Below are 27,502 nucleotides of genomic sequence, written 5' to 3' on the forward strand. Positions count from 1 at the left end.
TAAATTCGAACCCTAAATGGTCACAGAGCAATTAAGAAAGATGCCCCCCCCCCGAACAAGGTGACACCTGTGTTCTAGGTCAGAGCTGAGCAAAGGGACCCGCTTCAAACTTCTGATAGGGACCCGCATTCCACCGCAGCCAAGGAGTCAGGAGGCACCGTGGGGCCTTAGATAACGGTGGATGTTCTAGCTGTAGAAGAGTGTGGCTGTTGGCCAGACTTTATACAAAACCCAGCACCCCAGGCACGGTCATGCTGGCATCTGAGCACATCCCCATCTCATCCCCGGTGCAGGGGAGAGGCTGGGAGTCCCGTGCCTCTCCGGTGGTCGAAGACCTCGAGGCTCCTCCTTGGTGCAAGGACCCGCTGAGAGGTGGAGTCGGGCGGCCTCCCCGGGCCAGGAGGACACTGCCACACACCATGTGCACCTTAGCTGACCTGAGCACTTGGCTGTTTCAGAGCCACTGGTGCTTTCAATCTGACTGTTCTTTGGCTCTTTCTGCTCTGGAAGAAGCAAGCAGTCCACGCGAGGAACTGGGAGGTGGGATTCTGTCGTGTCCTCGGGGGCAGGGTACAAGGTGTGGGAAGTCAGGACTGTGGGGGAGCATATGGTCACCCCCCAGGGTCATTCATCCCTGAGACTTGTTGCAGCCCTCCCACACCTAATCTCACCGTTGGTTGGCACAGAGTGTCCCCCAGAACTTTCCATATGGTCACTTTCATTCTTGTCCCCTCTAGCCCTCCGGGCAAGGCTGGGTCCCCGTTTCCTCAGTGTGTGGGAGAACCTTTTCACCCGTGCTTTTATTTTACCAGAGCCCCTGCTGGCTCTTGAGGGCCTCTGCTCCCTGCTGGTCACAGTTGGGCCTAGGCCGTGCTCAGGAGCTGCTGTGGGGGGCAAGCCCTGCACAGGCACAGGGGCTTCTCCTCGGGCTCCCACTTCCTTTTCGCTCTCACACAGCTGGAGTGATCCGAGTTGCACCTGCCCCCTCACACCCAGCATTCACAACACGGAGGCGCTGGGCCTAGCAGGGCACAGCCCTCCCTCACACAAGCTTCTCCTCCGTCAGGGGTGGGCGAAAGGGAAGCGGCTCGGCCTGTGAGAGAGAAGGACGCAGTTACCCCCACCCCTGGGATCCCCGGACTGCCGGCTCACGAGGTTTCCATGTGACCCTCTCCGTGGGTGGCTACAGGCTGAGCCCAGCGGCTCTGCACCGGCCTCCGCGCAGCGGGCAGGGGTCTGCCGACGCGTGTGTGTTGCCGAGGGGTGGGGGGCGATGAGAGAGCCAGCTGTGGGGCCTCTCACTTCATTCCAGTCACTGCCCTTTATAAATATTTATAGCAGTTCTCCTACTAAAAATAACATCCTGGAGCCCAGGGAGCAGAAAAAAAATAAATGAAAATCACCGGGAATTGGGATTGATTATCATGTGCGCCGGAGCAGAATGGAAGCCTGCGCAGGGGAGAGGCGGCGCGAGCTCGGCGCCCGGGGGTCAGCGCTCCCTCTGGCGGTCACGGGTCAGTGCGCCCCGGCCGGCCGCGGGCTGAGCGGCGGAGAACCGACCGGCTGCCGGGGGAGGAAGCGTCCGGGGCTCTCTGCTCCTCCTGCCCGCGGCCCGCCGAGGCTGCAGAGCAGCGGCATCACCCGGAGCGGCCGGAAGCCTCACCAGCGCGAGAGAAAGGAAGGAGGCTATTTTTAGCGCTGTGGCCAGGGTGTGAGTCTCTGTAAAACTGAGCAAGGCCTGAAGCTGTCTTTGCACGATACAGGGGAGAAAAATCTGTCGGTTTTTAAAGGTCAAAGGTAGGAAGGAAACTTGGGCCCCCACCCCGGGGAGTACCCCACGTGCCGGCAAGAACGCCATCAGGTCACACACACAGGAGATTCGTGCTGTTTCTTTTCTCTTTTCGACCTCCCGGAAAGTTCCTGCTGCAGAGATGAGACCTGGGCCCGAGGGGAGTGATGAAGATGCTGGTTCATGCAGGGCTGTGCACGGGGGAGGCCCTCTGGCAGCGGGGGGCGGCCCCTCCCACTTCCCACGGGCTCGGGCTCCCTTCTCCCTGCCAGGCAGTGACGTCTGGCAGCCTGCAAGCCTGGTCCAGGTGTGCAGCCGGAGGATGGACAGGAATGCGCCTCTGGGAGAGGGCCTCGCCTTCCTCGTGTCAACGCCAGCTTGCCGCATGCCCCCTGTGCAGGACAGACGCGATGTTACTCACGGGCGCCACGGAGGGCCTGAGAGCCAATGCTAACATCTGCTGGGGACGAGACAATGTCCTGCGGCGGGGCTGTTGGGATGCTTACCTTTCAGCTCCGGAGATTTCAAAGAACTGATAACACTCATGCCCCCTTTTAGGGAAAGAGGTATTCTCTTTTCTGGGGTACCTGGAGTTTTTGCAGTCGTTGCTGAGGTCACGGGGTCAGGAAATGTTTCCAGGAAAAAAAGAATTGGGTTCACAGGACAAGTTTGGAAGGTGGTGCTTTGTGGGGAAGAAGGATCTTGACTGAGGAAGGCACCGAGCTTGGAGAGGTGCCTGTGAACACTGGGTGGAAGGGAAGACAGCCTTAGCCTCAGGCGGGAGGAGGGCAGAACCTAAGGGTCTGGGAAACTGAGACACCTGAGTTTTGACACTTTTCATCTGACTCTACTGCCAGTGAGTTTCTCGTAACTCCTGACAGGGTCAGGGGGACAGCATCGGGGGACGCCACTCTGCGTCTACTTCTGGCACCAAGCTCCCAGGCCGAGGGCCTGCATTTCCTCATCTGCGTGGAGAGGGTGGGCCAGATGGCTTGGACGTGCCTTTTGCTTATCCCCAGTTCCTCTGTGCCCCGGGGAGAGGGGCTCTGGCAGGCTCCTGAGGGGCAAGTCAGCTCCTGACTCTCTCCTTGGCTGGGGCAGCCCAGGCCTGCTGTTGGGAAGGGCCTTGCCTGACTGTGCAGTGAGATTAGGTAGAGCCCTGCCCAAGCCCCGGAGGCCCTGGGCTTTCCAGGGCAGCGGGAGAATTTCTGCAGCTTGTGTGCCTCCCCTCCTAGCTCACACAATCCCTGAGTCAGTGCGGGCTCAGAGACAGCAGGCCCCACAGTGGGAGCAGAACAGAACTCCTCTAGGGCCTGATGCCCATGGCGGGTAGGGGGTGCGGGGCAGCGATCAGGAAAAGGCTGGGAGGCTGCTCCAGGGTGGGACTCCTCGGAAGGGCCCGGAGAAAGTTCCTTTTTCGGGATTGTGGGGCTGCAGCCCTGGTTCTTTGGCCTGGAAGATCTGTAATGGGGAAGGCGGCCTGACTCACACAGAAGTACAGGACGGGAGGGAAGGCAAGATCAACAAAAAGACATCTCATGGCCAAATCAAGGACATCCTTGAAAGAACTCTTCCCCTGAACCGATTTGGTTGTCCAATTATTTTCATCCCTTCTTTCTAGTGAGCAGGCCCCAAAGCCACAGTATCTCAGAACTGGGGGGAAAGAAGAGTTAAGGTCCTTAGATGGAAAGATGTGAAAGATTAATCCCTAAAGCAACGAGCACTGTCCTCTGGGGAGGTCTGTGCTTGCATTAATCGTTTTAGGATGGAGGGTACAGGTTGGCCGGCACTGCAGGGAGGGACTGGGGGGGTGCGTTATGGAGGGAGGGGGATCCTGCAGGATGGAAATTCAGTCTGCGGTCAGGTACGTGGCAGCTCACAGCTCTGGGTGTCGGAACCCCAGGGTGCTGGCAGTGGTTTGGACCCGTGGAGAGAAATGACAGTGGCCGTGGGCCATCAGGAGCAAGGTGGCAGTGGTCCCATGGCCTGTTTCAGCCAGCAGGTCTTGGTCCACTAGCTACATCCAGCCCCGGGCACCACCAAGTCATGCCTGAGACCCAGGCCAGGCCCAGTGGAGCGCAAGATGGGTTAGAGCCTGGGAAGGGGGCCAAGAGGGTCTGATGGCAGGGCTGCAGCAAAGGGGAAAGGTGGCAGCTGGTCTCTTTAAAGGGAAAACTTAACTTGAATCTTCACCCTTTAGGGTGGCTCTGGCTTGGACGATGTGACCAGGGCAAGGGAGGAGGGGGACGAAGGCATAAGCTGCAAAGGGAGAGGGACCGTGAGGAGAGAAGAGAACATGGTACTCACCTGCGCTTCCTCTCTGGCTCAGCTCCTCTGCTAACCTGTACAGCACGGACACAAACAACACACAGAAGTCACGCCTGGGGTCCCCTCACCAGCCCATGTCTTCTCTCAGGGGACTGCACAGACCCAAGGGCTTTTGGACTCGCCTCTCCCCTCGCTGCCCCGGATGCTGATTTTTCCCAAGCAGGTATGGCAAGGGCAGGGAGAGTCACGCTGCCTACAACCAGCAGCTGTTGCGAATATAAAACAGGCGTGGGGGCCGTCTCTTGGGAGAAGGAGAACAATAGTACTAACACGGACGTGAAGCCACCCTAAGTCTGGGGAGCGGTTATATCGGGGGCATAGCCCATCCCTTGGTTCTGAAAGTGACGAAGGTGAGAAGGAATTAAATTTTGATATGGTCAGTATCTCCTGCCTGCAGGCATATCTGCTTGAGAATACTAAACCACTCCCGCTCACCCTGAAATCCTGAACACTGCCCGCACCCTCAAACGCCTGAGGAGTCCCACAGGGCCACTGCCGTCAGTCTACCAGATAGGCACCAGCGCTCTCGGAGCATGCAAGCTGGATTTACAGCTCCCAACACCGTGGGTGGCAGGTTCTGGAGAGGCAATTCTGAAGGGCAGAGGAGCATAAGATGAGGCTCTGGAGGGGCTGAGATGAATTTCGGGCTCTGCCGTAATATGTTAGTCTGTTTCATCTACGTAGTCTTGGATACAAGTACTCGGCACTCCAGGTGAGCAGTGAGGGGTGGCAAAGTCAGAGGGGGCACCCCAGGGGAGAAGTATTCCCCAGGATGCAGCCAGACGGAGATCCAGGGGAGGGCAGAGAGGGGGCTGAGGTAAGGGTGAATGTGGTCAGGAAGTCCAGCTCGGTCATGAATTCTTCGAAAGTGCCCATTTGGTTCTTATGGTTTTTGCACTGAGCAGACTACGTATGCCTGACAGGGTGCTGAGCAGGTTGTGTTGATGTGAGGTCAGCATGATTTCAACCCTGAAGCAGCAAACCAGCGCTCTGTCTATGGCTGGTAGTTAACTGTTCTCTGATGCCTTGGTGACACCAGTTGCCACCATATTGGTCTATAGTAAGAGCAAATGCCCAGACCACAGCTGACAATCAGAAGGTCCATTCATAAAAACACTTGGGTTATACCCCTACCCACATACCCACTACGGTACAGCTACAAAAACATATCCTGGGACCTGTACAATGCTGAGAGTCAAACATTTGTTTAAAACCCTATCCATGTCTCACCCCAACTCTTAACACTCCCTCCGGACAGCACCTAAAGCCACAGAAACAGAAACTCAGGGGCTCTCACAGGGACAGACAGAAATGCTCATTTATGCACTGGAAGAGAGATGGAGAGACACGGAGAGCAGGAGGGAAAGAAAAGAGATACTGGCAGGGAACACGGGTGCAGACAGAGGCCCCTGAGACCAGGAGGTGTCGGGTGAGGGAAGCCATGTCCGTCCTCCATGTGCTGCAAAGAATGCAGGGAGGCTGAGAGGAAGCTCTGGGAAAAGCTACAGGGAAAGAAGGGTGAAAGGGAAGAGAGACCAAAGCAGCAGCTTAGTTACGTCTTCAGCAGAGAACATTCCACATGAACGCGGGGATCTGGCTGGGTTGTGCGTGTGTGCGCGTGTATGACTGGAGCACAAGTTGATGGAGTGTAAACTTATCCCCATGCATCTCCTCCCCTCTTTGCCTCTTGCACAACAACCCTCCTGCCTTCTTCCTGGTCCACTCTCAGCCCCAAAGATTGGTCCTCTCTACCATACCCTGTAGCCCTGCTAGATATCTCCAGCATGGAGAGGAGCACCTCGACTTCTGACATTTTGGTGGCCATGCCAAATATGTCATTCTCTTCAATTCCTCGCAGTTACCGTCCATGGCCTTGCAGGCCTCGCTCTGACTCACTAGACAACCATGGCATCTGGACTATGTCTCTCCTCCCCTCCCAGGCTCCTCCTCCAGACTCAGAGTCCTGACGGGGCTTGGCTCTCTTACCCACGACAGCCCCTGTGGGCAGCGGTGCTACAGACCCTCATCCCCACGTGTTCTCCTTTCCCGTCACAGCTGCTTGGCTTGCAGCTCCCACTCAACTTCTTCCCACCCTTCCTTATGACTTTCCTCACCTGCCTAGTCTACCTGCCGCTCAGAAGAAAGCGTGGGCGCTGTCGTCGGCTGCCCGGGCAGAATCCCGGCTCTGCCCACTACTCCCGTGCAGGTTCCTGTACCACCCGGAGCCCCGTCTCGAATCTTTCCTTGTGGGCGATGAATGCAGACCGAAGGGGTGAGCTCAGAGCAGAGCATCCAGCCGGGGCGGGGGGAGTGGGCGCACCTTCCCCAGCCCAGCCTCCTCCGGGTGGCTCCCACTCTCTCCCAGACAAAGCACTCCAGCACATCACCTGGCTTCTTTCCCTGTATTTGTTCATCTGCTGATACCCTGCTCTGTGCCAGGCACCGTTCTGGGCACTGAGGATACATCCTGAACAAGAGAGACCAAAATCTCCACCTTGTGGAGCTCGCATTTTGGAGGAGTCTGGAAACAGACATTAATACCGGACAGATACAACAGCTAGCTCTCAAACGTTCTGTGTTCAGCATGACACAGACACACGAAGATGGAGAGTGTGTAGTGTGGCGTCAGAAAGACCCAGTTCAAAGAGCCTACTTTCTCACTTGTAAAATCGGGACATCATTATGCATCTCCGAGGGTTGTTAAGTATTAATTAGATAATACACGGACATCGTTTAGCACAGCTCTTTGTACATAACAAGTTATTAGGCACGTTTTATGCACAATAAAACTAGGAAGGCATTACTCTCCTCGGCTGATACCTTTCTTTATTGCTTTTAATTCTTCCGTTGAGGTCACAAAACCATTTAGCTATTCTGCCCACAATAATCTCTTCCTTTTCAGAAACCCTTCTCGCGTTTGTAATCACACACTCAGAGTTTGATGATTAACTTTTGCTGCCACTTCATTTTATCTCCTATTTATTTTGCATATCTCTGTCTTGCCTCCCTAACTATATTATAAACTCCTGGAGGCAAAGGGTCAGGTCGGGTGCTTTCCTGGTATCTACTTCCTACGTCCGAACCCTCTATCACAGTGTTAGGAAGTCAGGAGGCTTTTGTGGATCGCCTGAGGCCACCACCTCCTTGATGGTCAGTTGGGAAAAGCAGGCCGAAGGCCCTTTTGGGGGCCTGGAAGCTTTGGGGAAACGGGCAGCAGGAAGAAAAGCAGAAACAAAAGGGGGGAGCGTTCCCTCAGGAGCGATGTAGCTCTGCCTCCCACTCCAACTAGGGGTCCTGCGAGCTCCCTTTACCTCTGTCCTTCCCATCCTGCTGCTTCTCCTCTTCTTCCTCTGCACCTTCCTCTGCTGTGAAAACAAGTCCAAGGTGGCCAGTGACCCTTCAGCACAGCACAAGCATAGGAGGAGGGCGAAGGGAACGACTTAGCAGGCTTGGGATGAAGCCCAGCTCAAGGCTCGGGGTCACAGGACTCCAAGGGTGCGGACACGCACCCGGCCTGCCCCGTGCGCGGCACACATGCTGCTGCTCTTTACCCACGAGCTCTGAGCCCCCGGGGCAGCGCAGGCTGAGAGGTCACCCGTCCTGCCGCAAGCTCTGTGGCTGGCTTCCCTGGTGACTGGGGTGGGGGTCGCTGCCTTTGCTCGATGCCTGCTTTCCCGAAGGTGACCACATCGACTAGGGATGCGCCTAACATCCTGCATCCCGGTTCAAGAAAGCAACTGTCAGAGTACATGGTCAGGAATAACTAGATTAACACCAGCTTCTGTTAAGAGAAGACAACCCAAAACCAGAAGTTTTAGCTGACAACAAACTTAAAGTGACTGAACGGCAAAGTGGCTGTGTGGAAAAAGCTAACGCCCTCGCAGGTTGCTTTCCCAGGGCCCTCGCTCAGGGAGGCTACAGGTCACTGTGCTCCACAGGGAGCTGGTCCCCCGTCATAGGGAGAAGTGTGCTCAGCTCTGGGAACTCACTTTGAATTGGGGCCTTGATGCTCTTGGCCACATCCTAACGTGGGCAAGAAAACGGTGAAGTGAAAAGCACGTCACATTAAGAATGGCTGAAGGAACAGCAAACAGTCACCTTTAAGAGGAGAAGGCTTGGGGACAGTCATGCTTCCTGTCATCGAATACTGGAAAGCCTAAATGAACAGGAACCGGAGGGCCAAAATCTACTCTGCGTAGCTTCAGACGATGGGATGAGGACAAACTGCTTACAGAAAGGCAAAGTGTGGCTCCTTGATAAGGAAGAACTTCACGGTGATGAGAGCGGGTCATGAGTGAGCTCGCTGGAAATATTCCGAGGACTTTTATATTGGGCAGCTAGCTGATTAAATGACTTCTAGGATCTTTTCCAACCCTAAGATTCTATTATTTGTGAAAATAGTTTTAAAAAGATGAGGAGGAGCAGCTTTGGCTATAAATAGTATGTGCACATGGGACGGAAAATATTTAAAGACAATCTGAGTATCTCACCTCATCCTAACACAACCCCCAATAAAGAGAGTAAACATGCGTGGGTGCTGGGCGGGCCCCTTCCATTCATCCAGAAACTGGCAGCCTCACACGTAAGGGGCATCTAGCTCTGCAGTTTGTGTGGGTGCAGTGTCATGTGTAGACTTAGTCCACACCTACCCGTGGACTTCAGGGCTTGAGAGAGCAGAGCATCAGTGAAAGGGGCCCTCGTGGGGCTGCGAACCTGACCTCCAGTCCTGTGTGGGCAGAAGGGCACTGTGGCAGCAAGAGCACTGCTGTGTGTCCTCCACACCTGAGTTCTAGGACTGGCCTTTGCCCCTTCAAGATGCACAACTTCAGGCAATTGGTTTTCTGATAATCACTCACTGCCGTTCCAAAGAGGACTTGACAACGTGATCTCTAAGGTACGTTCTGAAGACATCACAGAACTGTGTTAAAACCATCCTTTCCTGCCACGAGAGACTGCCTATAACCTTTTACATTTTTGTGAATATATTTGGTCTCTGGGTGCTGTGTGTTTGATGGTGTCCAGTTATCTCTCCTCCTAGTGTGATGGGTTCATGAGCTACTGATCTTGGCCAAATCCCAGTAAGTGTTCGGGAGGCACAGTGTGATTAATTTCCACGGCCTGAAATTCCTTCTAAAAGTTGGATTTCTGGCAACTGTGGGAAACTATCTTATGGAATGGACTTTCTAATCACCTGTGAAGTCATCTCAAAGGCAGTCACCTCTTCTACTTATGTGTGATTGTGGGGAGGGCAGTGCTTCTGACAAGGACTGAGAAATGGAAGGGGCGCCTGGGTGGCTCAGTCATTGAGCATCTACCTCCGGCTCAGGTCATGATCCCAGACTCCTGGGATGGAGCCCTGTATCGGGCTCCCTGCTTTGCAGGAAGTCTGCTTCTTCCTCTACCTCTCCCCCTGCTTGTGTTCCCTCTCTCGCTGTCCCTCTCTGCCAAATAAATAAATTAAAAAAAAAAAAAAAAAAAGGATTGAGAAATGGTACCAGAACAGAGGCAGTATCCCCTTCACACTCCCTGCAAGGGAGAACCAGCATCTTATCTTAACTGACTTGGGAAAACCAACCCAGGCCATGCACTTACTCTAAGTGGAAATCAGCAGGTTTGAGGGGGAACCACGGGCCAGCCGTAGGTATACGCTTTCTCCTTCAAAGGTCTGAGGACATACCTGAGGCTTCCCTGCCCTCAGAGTGGGGACTGATGATTTCAGTGGCTGTGTTTGAACAGCCCATGGAAAACCTGCTTTACATTTTTATTTAATAGCTTTGCTAAGCGACTCCAAGGCATTTAAAAGCACTATATTAGCTGAAAAGAAACAACAGAGGGCCATGGGTATACTCAGGGAGAGAACCTGTCTGTCTAATAGGGAACATGGGAATCTGACCACTGTAAACAAATTAGTAAACATCTGGCAGTTACAAAGCTAAGGGACTCATGGGCATTCTTGACAATATGACGATAGGGGAACTGCCTTTTATGATTTCTCTCTTTCCTGGGTTTTACATAAAGGGAAAAATACGGTGAGGGTCTCCGGACAGTCACTGAAAAAGCTAAGCGCGGGAGGGACGAGGAAGGAGCCGCACTGACCACCGAACAGAGGGCGAAGAGCGACAGACGCAGGTGACAGCTTCAGTGAGACCAGAGCCTAGTCACCGACAAAAGGAGAGAAGAGGGTTTCAAGATCAAGTCAAATGGGAGAGAGCAGAAAGGCAGCTCGAGAACATCCAGAAGCTTTTGTGGCCGATTGGGTCTGGTCATCCAGGAAAGCTTCCGCGCGAGGCTGAGGCTGCGAGCAGCGCTGGGGAAAGAGCGGCTGTGGCCCGCGCGCAGGGTGGGGGGTCGCGGGTCTGGGGGCGCAGGGGCAGGGCGGGGGTTGGGCCGCGCTCGTGCTACAGGGCGGAGCCTGCAGAGAAACAGAACGTGAGCGCGTGCGTGACCTCGAGCGGGGCGGGCGCGGTCCGCGGGAGGCCGTCGGGGCGCTCCTGGAAGGCGGAAAGACGGAGCGGTGAGCGCAAGCGGAGCGGCTGCGGCCGAACATTGGAGCACGCGGGTGCAAGTGAGGAGGGCGCGGGGACGCGAGGGGGCGCGGGAGGCCGGGCGGGAGCTCTGGGCTTCACCTGAGTGGAGCTCCTTCACCAGGGACGACATGGTGTTGGTGATGGAGTCCGCGGCCACCAGCAGGTCATTGCGGAGGTTTCTCCTCGTACCTGAGGGCAGTCAGAGCAGACGGCGGGGCCGCGTGAGGCCCCCAAGGCCTCGTCCTCCTCCCTCTTCTCTCCCTGAAGAGCGGGACCCTGTGGGCTGTGCGCTTCCCGGCCGCAGTCCGGAGACTTGGATTCCAGAACCAACAGCGCTGGGAGGGTGGGCTGGGGGGGCCCGAGGCAGGACTGGACTCCGCGGGGCTCCACGAGCCTGTTCCGTCTCTGCCCAGAGGACACTCGCTCAGCCGCCGCGGCCTCCCCGCCTCCGTGACACGGCGGCCGCCGGCTGGTCACACGGGTGGCAGCACGGTCCTGTGGGCAGTCCCACTCTTCCTCCTTTTACTCCCTCTCCAGATTTCCAGGCAGAGCACGACTTCGGGAACTGTTCCATCTGATTCCTCCAGAGCAGGCGGCAAAGCCCAAAGGACAAGTCACGTCCCTAAACCCGGGGGGGGGGGGGAAGGGCACGGAAGCCGCGGAGGCCTGGTCTTCACAAACAGAGCCTGCAGCCCCCCGCCGGGACAGCAGCCAGTCTGGTGACGAGGGACCAGCACCTGACCCTACACCGTCTGTGGAAGTCCGATCACTGCAAGCTACCCACGCAAAAGAAAAGAACCTGGAACAATCTCGGCAGGGATCTTGTTGGCACTGCCAGACCCCTCTAGCTCTGCCCTGTATCCTGCCCCCAAAGCTCACCTTGGGCAAAGGCCTCCTGCAGGTCTCCCCCGACTCCGCTCAGCGGGTCCTGCGGGCAGTGCGTGGGAGTGGAGCCGGCGGACGTGGAGCGCACGGGCATGGGCATCGGGCGGCCGCCTCCGTGCGTGGGCGACGTGTGCGGTGACCCTGTGGCCTGAGCCTGGGAGAATCAGAGAGATGCAACATGTTATCTCGGGCAGCTTCCCTCTTTGAGGAAGGGGAAAAGCCTTTTTCTCAGTCAGTCAAAGCCCAGCGACACAGCTGCGGTTCACACAGTGGGGGCAGTGCCCTGCAGGATCACCTTTGAGTCAGGCTGCCTCCGGGACTGCGGAGAGGAAGAAAAGGAAAAAAAGAAAGGAAGGTGGGGAGGGAGAAGGAGAGAGGATACCATCAGACTGGACTAAAAGTGGGAGGGAAAGTAGAGGCTAGCACAGGGGTGGGAGGGGTGCCTTGCGGGTACACTGAGCAGGTCCAGGATCTGAGCGGGGTTGGGCCACGCAGTTGAGAAATGATATACAAACATCTTCCTTTTCTTTTCTTTTTCTTTTTTTTTTTTTTGCAAACACATTTATGTACGTTATCTCATTTGACCCTCATAACAACTTGTGAATAGAAAGGGCGTACATTTTGGTACCCATTTTATGGAAGAAAAACACGATGAAAAGAGTAAGAGCTTTGTGTCAAGCAACACAGCTCATAGAGATGTGGGAATAACCCCATCTCCTCCACAGGCAATGACGGGCACCCTGCACCCCTGCAGCCCCCAGACCACCGCAACCATGCGCCCAAGCATGTGTCAGGAGCTTGGCCACAGGCTGTGTCCCAGGGGCCGGGTCACTGCACTTCTCAAACGCACAGTGAAGCCTTTCAGAGCATTCCATGAGGACTAAGTGAGAAGGGACACATGTTTAGTGGAAACTGAACTTTCCTTGTGAAGGCTCTGTTACAGTTTTGGAGAAAGCTTGGAGTCATGGGATAACACTGAAAGATTCTAGTTAAAGGGAGCTCCCTGAGATTTGGGCCCTGCTGCCCTTCAGAGCAAGGGAAACTGGGTGTGGTGTACAGTGGGTTTTCTGTGGAAACGAAACTGGGAAAACATAAGCCAAAGTGTGCAAATGAGTTAAACAAAGAGATTTATCTTTTGGGGTTCTAGCTCAGAAACTCCCCACACAACAGTATCTGCCCCAAGTGTGCTGACAGCTTATCTGCACAAAGCCTTACCTCAATGCTTCAGGCAGTGTGGGCGCTGCACTCACCAGAAATGATTTGTTCTCCATGACTCTTAACTTTGATTTGCAGGAGTACATGTATGTATATTTTGAGAAATTTAAAATATATAGGAAGATAAAAAGTCTAACATAATAAAGCACCCCCATTGATAATTGCTCATATTTTGTCAAGGTCAACCTAAAAATATTGCAGATAAGTGTGAAGACCCTTTTGACCACCAATCCTGTCCAATCCCAGTCCCTCCTCTTACGCCTTCAGAGGCAATGATTATCAAATATTTTGGGGTGAATTTTTTTTTACCTGTGTGTACATATATAACTACAAATAATCTATGATATTCATGCTTTGAAATTTTACATGAATGGTATCATACCATGCATATCATTTTGGAATTTGTTTTTATCACTTAACATACTTTCTGAGATCTTCCCATGATACAAATGACAGGAACTTTGACCCTTACCTCACATTATATACCAAAACTAACTCAAAAGGGACATACCAAATATAAGAACTAACCCATAAAAACTCTTAGAAGAAAAGATTAGGTGACAGCTTTTTAGATATGACACATAAAGTACAAGCTACAAAAGAAAATAAACTGGATTTCATCAAAATTGAAAAATTTTTCAAAGGCCACCTTAGGAAGGTGAAAAGACAACTCAAAGAATGGGAGCACATTTTTGCAAATCATCTATCAGATGAGGGGCTTGTATCTAGAATACGGAAAGAACTCTTAACACTCAATAATAAAAGGATAAGTAACCTAATAAAAATGGATAAAGGGCCTGAAAAGATGTTTCTCCAAAGAAGACATACAAATGTCCAATAAGCACATGAAAAAAATGCTTGACAACATGAACCATCAGGGAGATGCAAATCAAAACCACAATGAAACACCACTTCACACCCACTCGGATGGCTACAATAAAAAGACAGATAATAACAAGTGTTGCTAAGGATGTGGAACATCCTTGCGTGCTTGCATGCTGTTGGTAGGAACAGAAAATGGTGCATTCCTGTTGCTTTAGAAAGCAGTCTGGCAGTTCCTCAGCAAGATTAAACATGGAGTGCTATTTGACCCAGCAATTCCACTTCTACGTGTACATACCTGAAAACATAGGTCTACACAAAAATTTGTACACAAGTGTTCATAGCAGCATTACCTGTAACAGTTGAAAAGTGGAAACAATCCAAGGGCCCATCAACGGATGAATGATTTAAATAAAAATGCTCGATACAGTTGACCGTTGAACAACATGGATTTGAACTGCACAGTCCACTTAAATGTGGATTTTATAAAGAAATACAGTCCAGCCCTGTATATGTATTTTCTTTATGATTTTCTTCAACATTTTCTTTTCTCTGGCTCACTTTATTGTAAGAATACATATAGTACATATAACACAAAATATGTGTTAACTGACTATTTTATGGGTAAGGCTTCTGGTCAAGAGTAGGCTATTATTAATTACGTTTAGGGGGAGTCAAGAGTTATAGACAGATTTCTGACTGTGCAGGAGGTCAGTATCCCTCACATCCCCACCACTGTCCAAGGGTCAGCCAAATAGGATTTGGCACATAAAGGAATGAAGTATGGATGCATGCTACAAAGTGGACAAAACCTGAAGAGATTATACTAAGTGAAATAAGCCAGTTACAAAAGACAGAATATTGTTTGATTACATTTATATGAAATGTCTACAATAGGAAAATCCATAGAGACAGAAAGTAGAGTAGTGGTTGCCTGGGGATAGGGGCCTGGGAGAAATGAGGAGTGAGTGCTAGTGGGTATGGGATTCTTTCAGAGGGCGATGAAATGTTCTAAAGTTGACTGTGGTGATTGTTGCACAATTCTGTGAATATAGTAAAAACAACTGTATTTTAGGCTTCAAAATGGTGAATTCTATATAGTATGTGAACTGTATCTCAATAAAACTGTTATTAAAAAGATACCACTAAGAAAAATAAAAAGATAAGTCATAGACTGGAAAAACATATTTATAAATTATATCCGATAAAATTGTGGGTCTTTGTAATGATTTTTTTTTAATTTGACACCAAAAAGCAAAGGAAACGAAACCAAAAATAAACAAGTGGGACTACATCAGAAGTAAAAAGCTTCTGTATAGTGAGGAAACCATCAACAAAATGAAAAGCAACCTGCCAAATGGGACAAAATAGCACCTATAATAAGCAGTTAACATCCAAAATACATATACAAAATATACAAACCAATAGCAAAAACAGACAACAAAAAACCCCAATCTAATTTAAAAAATGGATGGAGAAGGGGCGCTTGGGTGGCTCAGTAGGTTAAGCATCTGCCTTCAGCTCAGATCATGATCCCAGGGTCCTGGGATCGAGCCCCACATTGGGCTCCCTGTTCATTGAGGAGCCTGCTTCTCTCTCTCCCACTCACCCTGCTTGTGCTCAATCTCTCTGTCAAATAAAGAAATAAAATCTTAAAAAAAATGGACAGAGGAACCAGGCATTTCCCCAAAGTTATACAAATGGCCAACATGTGTATGAAAAGGTACTCAAAAGTCATGAATTATCAGGGAAACACAAATCAAAGCCACAATGAGATATCACTTCATACCTGTGAGGATGTTATCAAAATGATAAGAGATACACAGTGGTGAAGATATGCAGAAAAGGGAACCCTGTGTACTACTGGTGGGAAGGTAACCTGGGGCAGTCACTACAGAAAACAGTATAGAAGTTCTTCAAAAGATTAAAAGAAAATGAAAACAGGATCTAGAAGAAATATCTGCATCCCCACGTTCACTGCAGCACTATTCACAGTAGCTAAGATATGGAAACAATCTAAGGGTCCATCCCAGATAAATGGCCAAACAAGAGGTGGCATATATGTACAATGGAATATTACCCAACCATGAGAAAGAATGTCCTGTTGTTTGCGACAATATGGATGGACCTTGAGGGCATTACACTAAGTAAAATAAGCCAGACAGAGAAAGACAAATATTGCATGATCTCACTTATACGTGGAAGCTAAAAAGAGTCAGACTCATAGAAACAGAGAGTAGAAAAGTAGTTGGGGCCAAGGGTCAGGGGAAATAGGAAAAGGTTGGAAAAAGGGTACAGACTTTCAGCTCTAAGATACATAAGGTCGGAGGATGTAATGTAAAGCATGTCAACTATAGCTGGTAACACTACTGTCTAGCTGAAATCGGCGAAGAAGGTAAAACTTTAATGTTCTCACACACACGAAAAGATAAATATGTGAGGTGATGGATATATTAATTACCTAGATGGAATCCTTTCACCACGTGTGTGTGTATCGAGTCACCCCAATATCCCTTTAAATATCTTACAAGTTCATAGGTCAAGAGAGCAGAAATGGAAAAAAAAAAAAGAGAATAAACAAACAAAAAACAAACTTGTGTCCAGAACATATAAAGAACTCTTAGAGCTGAATAATAAGATAACCCACTGTGAAACAGGCAAAGTTTGACTAGATGGTTCACTGAAGATGACGTACAAATGGGCCAATAATCACATGACAAAGGCGCAAAAGAGGAGCCAATAGGGAAATGAAAATTGAAATGATGATGAGATATCACTTATCTACTGAAACAGTGACAACCAAAAAGACTAACAGACGTGGGAAAACCGAAACTCTTATACATGGCTGATGGGACTGTAAAATGCCACAGCTACTTTGGAGAACAGTTTGGCAGGTTCTTAAAATGGTAACGTAAACCTACCATATAACCCAGCAACCTCACTCCTGGGAATGGGCCCTAGAAAAATGAAAACATATGCCCACCCAAACCTGTACACAATGCTCATGAGCTACACCCTAATAGGCCCAAAGTGGAAAAAACCAAAAGTTGACTGACTGGTGAGTCGATGGACGGAATGTGGTTGATCCATAAAATGGAGGACTGTGACGTCTCTTTGTGCTATTCTTTTTTTTTTTTAGATTTATTTATTTATTTATTTATTTGACAGGCAGAGATCACAAGTAGGCAGAGATCACAAGTAGGCAGAGAGGCAGGCAGAGAGAGAGAGAGAAAGAGAGAGAGAGGAGGAAGCAGGCTCCCCGCTGAGCAGAGAGCCCGACTCAGGGCTCGATCCCAGGACCCTGGGATCATGACCTGAGCCAAAGGCAGAGGCTTTAACCCACTGAGCCACCCAGGCGCCCCTCTTTGTGCTATTCTTGCTATTGTTTACCTTTTATAACAATTTCCCACTGATAATTAAACATGTTCTATCTTGTGAAATACTTTTTGTCAGTGCTTAAGGAACACGAGTTATTCATTATTTTTTCAGGGTATATATCTTTCTTTCCAACATCTCAGGAATCCGGTTTTGTTTAGAGAACATTATCACATATTAATCATTGTATTTTGGGGAACCAAAATACACCTCCACCTTTTACCCTGTAACTGCCACCATGCCTTGCTTTTCTGGCCATTTTGGGTGAAGAAGGAGCAAATAATAAAGTATAACATGCACTCTGGTTTGCAAAGGGTTTTTGAACAGCCAGATCTGGCAGGTCCAGCCCCAATCCAAACAAGATAATGAAGCTGGGAGGGAGAATCTGCAGAAAAGCAAGAACGTGCCTGCAGTGGCCTGGCTATGTAGGAAAGTCCCATGAGCCAGCAGTTCGGGAGATCTAGACGTGGCGGACACTGGCCAAGCCAGGGTCTTTCTTGGGCCTCCAAGAGCTAAGAGGCACAGAATCAATCAAGTTCATTGCCTGGGTTGCTTGGACAGCATCAAGGAAGGACCCCATGGACCCCAGCAGCTGATGGTTTTCCAGCTGCAAAGGCAACAAGCCTAAAGTTGTCTCTCAGTCACGGAGGAGTGAGAGCCTCGCTGAGATCATGTGTGTGCCCTGGCTTCTCGGGGAGCCTATGAACTCAGCTGCCTCAGTTGCAGGGTGAGGAGTGCTGCCTGTGAGAACCAGGCCTGGCCGCAAGCAAAGGACGTGACTGTTTCAGCACAGATCAAGTTGGAGCCACAGACACTCTTCCCCTGATGCCACGGCAACAGCACTAGTCCCCCAAGGCATAGCACCCATCTCAGGAGCAGGAAGAGGGATAAGAATCTGGGATGAGTGGCTTCAGGTTGGCCTGGAAATGCCCAGACTGTGTCCAGCTCAGAGAGTGAGCACTCAAGAGGGAAACGAAGTCCTATTAAAGAGTTCTTTTGGGCTTACCTGAGCATGCAGCCTGTGAAATTTATACTCATTTCACTGTGTGACAGTCGTCTATCGTCCCCGCAGAGGGCCGACCCAACATCAAGTATGTGGCAACTATTCAATAAAACTCACTCAGTGAGATCTGGGCCAGGCACCGCTCCCCGAAGCATGAATGTTAGAGTCCTAGGACCCAAGATGAATGACTAGGTTGCTTTTTAAGAACATGAAACTGAACCTCTGCAGTATTTTGGTAGGAAAATGGTGACGGGCGATGAGGCCAAAGGGATTCCCGGGGTGGCCAGCCACATGTGGCTGAAGCTCTAGGATCAGGAAATGAGACTACTGCCCACCATCGGCTTCAAAATAATCAGGCCCTCTTCCTGGGATCGGCGCCCAGGACGTGCCTTCTAAGGACGCTGAAGAACAGACTCCAGAAGCTTCTCCATTCCGAGCAGGAGAAAGAGGAAGGTGAAGACCTGGGAAGGCACGATTTCCCCCTACAGATGTTAGGCACCAGCCCTTGGCTTCAGGGCCACGTTGGATTACAACAATGCTGGGATGGAGCTGTCCAGAGCCCTCTGTGAATTCTGGCTCCGGCAGAGCAACACCAGTGCGGCATCCTGGTGAGCCAGTAAGTCACAGCTGGCCTGAGGCAGGCACAAATCACGGCCAATTGATGTGCACACACTCAGACCCAAGGCCACGGCTTCAGGAAGGCCTGGAGACTAGGGTTTTTCTTGAAGGAGGTATACAATGGCACAGGGATGTCCGTGAGTGCCGCTGACTGGTTTAGACAGAAAGTGAAAGGACAGGTGACAGTTGCTTCAATCTATAGAAGGGCTTGCACTCTCCCTTCCCTGAAGGCCTCTCTGCCAGAAGCTCTGCGCCCCAGCATGGACTAGCTCCTGCTGCGCCTCCCAGGCGTTTGCTTCATTGTCCTGTCCTCTGGGGTCAGATTAGGTCTTCCTGCGATGTTCCCCAGAACTCTGAACAGCATTAACCTCACCTCTCAAATTTTATCTTCCTTACCATTGTGCTTAGCACATGTAAATGCTTAATAAACGTTTGTTAAATGACAATGAGATGGATCACATTTCTGACCCTTTTTCTTCAGTAATGGAAAGTGGGAACCTAGCCAGAGCAGGCAACAGTCTCCAGGGAGCACTAAATCTATCAGTCATGGATGAAGCTTTGTGTGAGATACTTAACTAGATGAGTAAATGTGGCAGGCAGACCTCTGAGACGGCTTCCAATGACCTTGCCCCCGCCCCCCCGTCACACTCCTGGGGAGTCCCCTCTCCTTGAATACTGGCTTGGCGCAGTGACTGCTGCTCCAGGGTCAGGTGAATGGGATGTCACTTCTGTGATTAGCTTTTAGAAGACTGTGACTTTTATCTTGCCCACATACTCTCCTTCTCCCTCCTGCTTGTTCAGTCTAACGAAGTCAGCTGCCACCTTGTGAGCTGCCCTGGGGAGAGGCCCACGTGACAGGGAACTGAGACAGCCTCCAGCCACCAGCTGGCACGGAGGCCCTCAGTCCAGCAGCCCTCGGAGAATCCTGCCAACAACCCTGTGAGTTGTTGAGCCTTGAGATGCCCCGTAGCCTTATAAGAGACCCTGACCCTTAGCTTATCCTAACCTGGACTCTAGACCCAGAGAAGCTGTGAGGTAATAAATATTTGTTCTACAAAGTCGCTAGGTTTTGGGGTAAGTTGTTGTACAACAACAGGTGACTCATATGCCCAGGCTGATTTTCTTCTTCATACATGGGGCAGTCCCATCTGAAGGACATTTGATCGAGAAAGAATGGGAGGGAAGGTTTCGGAATATGGGAGACCAAGCCCAGAGGCCCTCGTGAAAGGCCAGACACCCAGGAAGGAGGACTATGGGTGAGAACAGAGGCAAAGATATATAATCAAAAAACATTTTACCTGATCGGAGAATGTGCCTAAGTCCCCGAGCAAAAGAGCTTGTCCTGCTGTTGGACAATAATCACAGCTTTGCCAATAATCACTAGCCCTGGAGACGATTCCTCACGGCAAATTCAATGACCCGGAAGAGGAGGGAAAGCTGCGGCTCAGAGATGGAAGCCTAGCTCTCTCCATTGCTTTGGGGCGGACACATAAGGAGGTGGAGTGGTTCAGCAAGCAGGGCATGGCCTAGACGTCGGGAGACCTGGGATTTCCTTTGGACTGTACAGCACATGCATTTTAATTTTTCTGGGGTGCGTTCTTCTTATTTATAAACCAAGTGGCATCAAGTAGATGATCTCTGAAGTATTTTTCAGATTTAAGATTCTATGATTCTGTAACTTTTGCCAAGTTACCTCATCTCAGAAATGTCAAGTCATCATGGCTTTGCTTTGGTCACGATCACACTGCCGTCTCAGGGTCACAGATGGCATGTTCTCTAGCTAACCTACTCTTCTCACGTGTGGAGTCAGTACCAGAGATGCTGCCCTAGGCTCACGCGAACGAAGCCTGCGAGGGGGTGCAGGGAGTCAGTGACTGTGAGGAGGACGAGACCCGCTCAAAACAGACAGAGTTTCAATAGGGCTGTCCTAGTTACATAGGCACAGGCTGAAGGGCAGAGAGCGCACAGGGGTCGAGCAGCACTCTGGGCATGCTGACACAGACACCGATGATCCAGGTTAGGGTCCAGGCCAGATACACCCCAAATCAAGCTGGAGCACTACACTAAAATTTCACCTTGTCTCAAAAGCACAGATTGGGTTTTACATTCAGGCAGACAGCACCCTGCCATGAAGAATGCCAAGCACTCCACTCACCCAAAAACCCAATCTAAAATAAATGGCTCAGGAGGAGGCTGGGCGCAGCATCACGATTGGAACCTTGAGGTTATGGGGAACCTGAGAATCACGCAGGAATCAGTAAAGGCAGAGGAACTAGTCATGAGGTTCCAGGGGATGGGGATAAGCTGTCCAATGCAGGTATGAGACAATCTCGTGCCACCTGTTGGAGCTGCCAGGAGAGGGGCAATTAGCCTGGGGAATCTAGGGAAGGTGTGCAAAATGCTACTTGGTGTTTGAAGGCTTCCTCACGCAAGGACCGTGGGATCTTGTTGTAACATAACCTATAACAAAGACTAGAACGCAGCACAGGCCAGTCACCAATAACTCAACACAATAAATGCCCTGTAACTCAGGTTCTCTGAATACTGAGATCCTTTGTAGTTGGAAACAATTCTGCTGGAAATACAGACCTGGAGAAATGTTACAATCTGACACGCTCTCTGGTCTGCTGGCTTTTTACTTCTAAACTTCTAAACTGGCAAAGTCTCTGAGAACCTGAGAAAACCTGAGGTATCACATCCTAAGAAAGGGACTCAGAAATTATGCTTATAATTTCAGAACGTTCATGACCCCAAGAAAATAGCCTTATTTTTTAGTCCGACACTCACTCATTTTATATTTGAAGAGACTGAGGCCTAGAGAGGTCACGGGGTTCCAAATAAATGAGAAGAAAGGCAAAGACTGGTACCTGGGTCTTCTAATTGTCTCAAACTGCAAGGAGAATACAAGGCAGAGCATACTGTCGCTGAGGCCAGAAGGAACGTGATTAGTGGGAGACCCCTCAGAACTAAAGCTAACCACGATCTTCAACAGGATAATTAATTTCCAATAAAGGTGAGAAATGTGAGAAGGGAGAGTACAGTGATTATGACTTAGTCTCTTGTCTATGACACAAATCTCATACTGGAGCCAAAGCAGGTACAGAGAATGCCAAGGAGGTGACGTGAGGACACTGTGAGCAGAGACAGGAGCTCATAGGCTGTGGCAGAGCGAGCCGGCTGCAGAGGGAGAAAGCCACTGCCTTCAGCAGGAGAACGATGTGCACCAGGCTCAGCTGTGCTTGGACATCCCCAGCATGGTGCTTGGCACACAGTAGGGGCTCCATAAATACTATCTCCTTCCCTTCTTCTTCTTCATGGAAGAGGTATGAATTTGGGGGACCTGGGTGGCTCAGTGGATTAAGCATCTGCCTTCAAGGTCCTGGGATCGAGTCTCGCATCAGGCTCTCTGCTTGGTGGGGAGCCTGCTTCCCCCCTCTTTCTCTGCCTGCCTCTCTGTCTACTTGTGATCTCTCTCTGTCAAATAAATAAATAAAATCTTAAAAAAAAAAGAGGTATGAATTTTTTCATATCTCCCTCGTACACATTACAGCCGGGTAATCAGGCCCCAAGTGACTTGTGGCAAAAAGCCTGATTTGGAGTTGTTGCCCTCTCTCTGGAGTGTTGACAACTGTATCCTCTGCGCGCACGCACACGCGCGCACATACACACGGACACACACACAGCCCGACCTGAAACTCTCATGGTAACAGAAGGAGACACTTTAGTCTCCATCTCTCTCTCTCTCTCTGACTCATGGATACCTGCCAGGTAGCAGATGGCCTTTGTGGACAATTACCTTCATTTTGCTGCAGTGTATTTAAATTAAACAAACTGGCCTCTTTGCTGCCGATTTTTGGAGGCCCTCTCAGAAAAACAACAGCAAAACACACCAAAAACAAACAAACAAACAAACAAAAAACAAAAAACAAAAACAACAATCCCGAGGGAAAGGAGACGTAAGTCTGAAATTTAGGGGAGGCAGCCCTGACGGTGGAGAGAAATGGGATGTATGAAGGATGAACTTTGCATGGGTTTTTTCCTTCAAGAAAAGGTAAACCAGAGCCCACACGCTATTTGGAACCGGTGTTGGTAGCGGCTCCGCTGGAAAATCCGGCAGCCTCATCCAGCATGGAAGTGAGAGGATAGTGCGGGCCGCGCTGCCCATCCTGCCGAAGGCCTGGAAATAACCGCCTCATGGGCATCAGGGATGGAAGTTTGCAGACAGGACAGGGGGAGGTGCAGGAGCCGAGAAAGACATCCGCCCGGCAGTGAGCAAAGCAGCGGCCGTGCCTCCCTTCGGGGTGAGACAGAAACAGCTCCGGAACACGCCGGGAGACCTCATCTTAGCAAAGGCTGCCTGCAAGCCGATAGTTTGTAAAGGTAAATTCTGCTTCTCAACACCACAGAGAAGAGCTGTCTAGTTTTATGATCTCTTTTCTTCCCACCATTATGCCATGAACATACACAGGTGTGTATGGAAGGACAGGATGGCGCCACCAAAATGTCTGCCACGAAGTCCCTCTGTCCCACATCACTCTGGGAAACTCAGGCTTACAGAGAGCCTGTCCCTAGCTCTGGTGGCCGTGGGGTCAGCTGCTGCAGACAGGGAGGAGCAATTGGAGCACTGCTGGAAGCTTCTGGATTGACAATGGGCAAAAGAAGGTCATTTCTTGATCTTCATGATTCTGTCCCTAGTCAAGTTAAACTAAATTATGCAGAAGATGAAGCTTTCCTTGAGGCTTGGGGCGGCGGGGGTGGTGAGGGGCAAGTGTCTAGCTATCTTTCTTAGTAGAAGGAAGAATGCATACTAAGTTGCAGAGACAAAGAACAATCTACTAAAACCATAAACCTCAAGATCAAAAGAAGTTGAAATTTAAACTTTCAGATAGGGAAGCTCATAAATTCTAAGACCAGATTACCCTCTTTCTGTTTGTTTCTCCTCGTTTGTCCGGCTCTACTTGAGAATGGTATTCCATTAGCTCTCATCGCAGGCTTTTCAAGTCAGTTCTTGGTGAAATGATCAGGGACCCCATTGAGGGGAAAATCCCTATAAAATGAATACCAAACACTCAGATCGCATGATTAGAAACAAAACGAGAATAGACTGCCAGAAGAGAATGGTCCTCATTCAGACAGCTAAATCAGTGATCAGGCAGGTACCCAGAACCTATCCGTGATATTTTAAAATTCAATGAGTCAAATGTAAATGTTACTTTCAGGAATGCAAAACTTGCGTGGGGAGGTCTGGCACCCTACTCACACCACCATCCTTTACTGGGTCCCTGCCATATATAGCACAGTGGTTAAAGCCCGGGATCTGCAGTTATAGGTAGACCTAGTTTGGATGCCAGCTTTGCCATTTACTAGCAGTGTGATCTCGGGTAACTTACTTAACCTTTCCACACCTCATATTCTCCGTATGCACCATGGATAATATCTTTACAGGCTGGTGTGGATAAACATGAAATGCTTCACACTCCAGCTCAGTAGACCCCTACCTGCCATTGTGCTACTTTGGAAGGTGCTGGGGGGGGTTACAAAGGGACAAAGTCTCCGCTCCCAGCAGGCTCACAGTCCCCCGGGGTGTTGAGGCGTGTACACAGTTAGCATACAAAGGAAGGTGGAATCCGTGCCTCAGTGGAGGCCCAAAGGACAAGCACAGAAGCGAGAGAGTGTAACTCTGACCTTCTGCAACGGGGTACGGTTTCACAGAAGAGGTGGCATCTGAGAGTATCTTGAGGGGTATAATTTCAATCGGCAGAAAAGTCTCGGGAAGGGCAATCCAGGCGAGGAAAGGGCATGAATACAGGGGGATGTGCTGGGAGAAGAGGCTGCAGGCGGGGGAAAAGGAGGGGGTGGCTAGCATGTAGGGAGCACAAAGACATATGGTAGGAAAGAGAAGTGTGTGCCACCATGATCCAGGGCCTTAAAAAATGGTTGCCTAGTTTATTTACTAGGCCGGAGATGGGCAAACCGCGGCCCACGGCCAAATCCGGCTCACCGCCACCTCTTTTTTACAGTCCACGAGCTAAGAATGGTTTTCACATTTTGAAACAGTTACATTTTAAGTGGTTATATAAGTACCTACATAATATCTCTGATTCGGTTTACTCAGTGGGTTAAGCCTCTGCCTTCGGTTCAGGTCATGATCTCAGGGTCCTGGGATCGAGCCCCGTGTCGGGCTCTCTGCACAGCGGGGAGCCTGCTTCCCCCTATCTCTCTGCCTGCCTCTCTGCCTACTTGTGATCTGTCGAATAAATAAAGAAAAATCTTAAAAAAAAAAAAAAATGCTTGTTGAGCCCTGCTGGGGGCAGTGGCACAGGGAGCTAGGGAGCTAATAAGGAAGGTTCCTGAGGAGACCACAGCATGGCCAGTGCTGTGTGTGTGTAGGAACCTGGTTCTGGCACAACATGAAGGAGGGGCTGAGCAGCCAGAGACAGGACACAAGGAGCCCCACGTGGAGGCTCTCCCAAAAGACCAGAGGCCAGATGATGGAGACTGGAATGAAGGAAGGCGGCAGGAACTGGAAAGAGAGACACAAGCAGGCTTTTGGAGTAAAAAAGCAAGCGTGCAGAGGAGCGGAAGCCTGGAGAGGGTGCGTGGACACAGAGCACTGGCAGGAAATATGGACAGAGGAGTGATTTTCTGGGAACATGGCCTGGAAATCCTCCACCATCCGGTCAGTATCTAAGCCTCAGACTCAGGGATTCTGAGAATGCCTTGGGGCTCAGGCTGGTGTCACAGAGCGAGGCTCTCTGGGCTCAGGGCAGTGCTTCTTAACTGGCAGTAATTTCATCTGCTAGGACCTGCTTGGTGGGGGGACAGGAGCTACCGCTGGAATTTAGTAGTAGGTGGAGGTCAAGGGTGTTGCTAAACACCCTGCAATGTATAGGTCAGCCCCTCCCCCACCACCGCCCCCCACCCCCACCCCGGGCCCCAGCAGTTATCTGGCCCACAATTCCATGGTGCTGAGGACGAGAACCTGGCTGAGGGTGAAATTGTCGTCTTTTCCCAGGTGGCGGGCTGCTTGGAAGGAAGTGTAGGTCACCCATAGCCTCAGGTTAGCTTGGGACCTTAAAGGGGCCAAAGAGTAAACTCTCACATGTTCTGCACCTTTGGAAGGTGTCCCGGGGTGGGCCAGCTACAGGCTTCATAGTCTCCCAGGTTCTCTCCTGGTTTCCTGAGGTCCGAGCTGCTTAAATACAGGAGTTGAAATTTGAAATGTGAAAGCAATGAATACATAGTGAGTGTTATGTGTATCTAAATTAGTAAGAACACATAATAATAAAAGTACTGAAGGATTTATAAAAAAAAAAAAAGACAGAGCTAACAGTACTGAGAGGGTTATAGTTCAGTATGGAGCTGGCACAGATCCTTGTTATTATTATTATTTTTTAAAGATTTTATTTATTTTTGACAGACAGAGATCACAAATAAGTAGGCAGAGAGGCAAGCAAGAGAGAGAGAGAGAGAGAGAGAGGAGGAAGCAGGCTCCCTGCCGAGCAAAGAGCGGGATGCGAGGCTCCATCCCAGGACCCTGGGATCATGACCTGAGCCGAAGGCAGAGGCTTTAACGCCACCCAGGCACCCCATAAATCCTTGTTAAAGGTACCATGTTAGCAGCAGTTAACTGTCTCTCTGCACTGCCTCTAATTTTATAAAACATGCTTCTACTTTCCTTTCTTATTTTCTTTTCTCTCGCGCTTCCTCCTTCTAGCTCCCTCCCTTATCCCTTCCCCCTTCTCCCCACCCCACCACCTTTCTTTTAAAGCTTCCAGTCATCTATCCTACAGGGCCAAATGCCAGTGATTCCACTTACCAGTGGTTGGCAGCAAATGGAGGAGAGCGCAGAAGTCTCCTGCACCCTTTATATCACACTTCTTTTGGCTGGAACTAAGCAGATGTTCATCTCACTTAAGGACTCTAGGCCAGAAAGCTCCCTACCTTGGCATTATGGATAACACGGACCAGCAAAACCAGCCTGAGATCAGCCTGTAAGACACCAGAGACAGGTACAGCATCGGGATTTGATGAAATGCCTATAGAGTCTCTCAAAGTGAAGGGTCATCGATCCAATCCCGAACCGAGAGAGGATGCTGGGGTGAGGTCTAACAGAAAGAGAGCGCTGGGGATTCCCGTCCTCCTGCGGAAGCCCAAGAATCCCAGAGATAAGCCAAAGGAGAGGCCTTCATGGAAGTAGCTGATGTTTTCTTAGGATACTTTCTTTTGCCCGGAAGAGTGGGAGGTAGAAGGTTGGCATGAGGCAACGCTGAGGGAGGAGCTGGTTACCGAAAGAAAGCCAGACAACAAAGGGAGGCCGGAGGGTTTCAAAGTCACAAAAGGAGACACGAGTTTAATGAATCCTGTTGGTTTTCTTAGACCATTCCTGGTTTACAGCCTTTCCCGCACTATACCGACATGTATCAGGGATGAAAGGACCAAAGGGTTGTGAAGTTGAAGTTTACAGATGAGGAAACAGGCTTATAAAGGCAATGCACATGTTCAGATAGAAAAGAAGTGAGGTTTTGTCAAGAATGTCTATGACTCAGAAGAGCAACCCACTCACATACAATTCGATACGGCAGATTAAAGATCTGGTTCCTTCTCCTTCATTGGTTGAAACCAAAGGGGCCTGGGGTTGGACAAAACAAAGCCTATCGTTCAGAGCTGTCTATACTGAACATTTTTTTTCAGGGTTGCTGATAACTTATTGATTGTCAAATCCAAAGGCTTCCTTATATTATTGTCTTATTAACCTTCTCCCTCTTGAAACTTCCTGAGCTTTCACAAGAACTCACAATCCTACCCTTCCTACCTCTTCTTTCTTCCTTTTCTCTACTACGGTTTTTCCCCCAAGGCTCATGTTTATGGTTTCAGTCCTAATTTTATAATGAAGACCTCCAAATCTACAACGCCAGCTATGTATTTCCACTGAAATTC

At 50.1% G+C, this 27,502-nt stretch overlaps 1 protein-coding gene across 6 annotated transcripts in view; it reads right to left on the bottom strand.

The window, feature by feature from the left end:
- Positions 1-2,071: 2,071 nt before the first annotated feature.
- Positions 2,072-27,502, bottom strand: part of DTNB (dystrobrevin beta) — a 231,742-nt gene continuing 206,311 nt past the window's right edge. For 2 of the 6 annotated variants that reach the window (XM_032866975.1, XM_032866977.1), the window contains 4 exons: positions 11,524-11,683; positions 10,744-10,833; positions 7,429-7,482; positions 4,341-4,708 (listed from right to left, as the gene is read on the bottom strand). In XM_032866975.1, the coding sequence (XP_032722866.1) occupies positions 4,581-4,708; positions 7,429-7,482; positions 10,744-10,833; positions 11,524-11,683 (432 nt within the window). In that variant the 3' untranslated portion in view covers positions 4,341-4,580. Of the gene's footprint in view, positions 2,182-4,096; positions 4,132-4,340; positions 4,709-7,428; positions 7,483-10,743; positions 10,834-11,523; positions 11,684-27,502 lie in introns of those variants that run through there. The other 4 variants (XM_032866978.1, XM_032866979.1, XM_032866976.1 and 1 more) reach the window with 4 other exon arrangements.

Source organism: Lontra canadensis, unplaced genomic scaffold (genome assembly GCF_010015895.1).
Source record: "Lontra canadensis isolate GAN:19392208 unplaced genomic scaffold, GSC_riverotter_1.0 scaffold32, whole genome shotgun sequence".
Classification (NCBI taxonomy): domain Eukaryota; kingdom Metazoa; phylum Chordata; class Mammalia; order Carnivora; family Mustelidae; genus Lontra; species Lontra canadensis.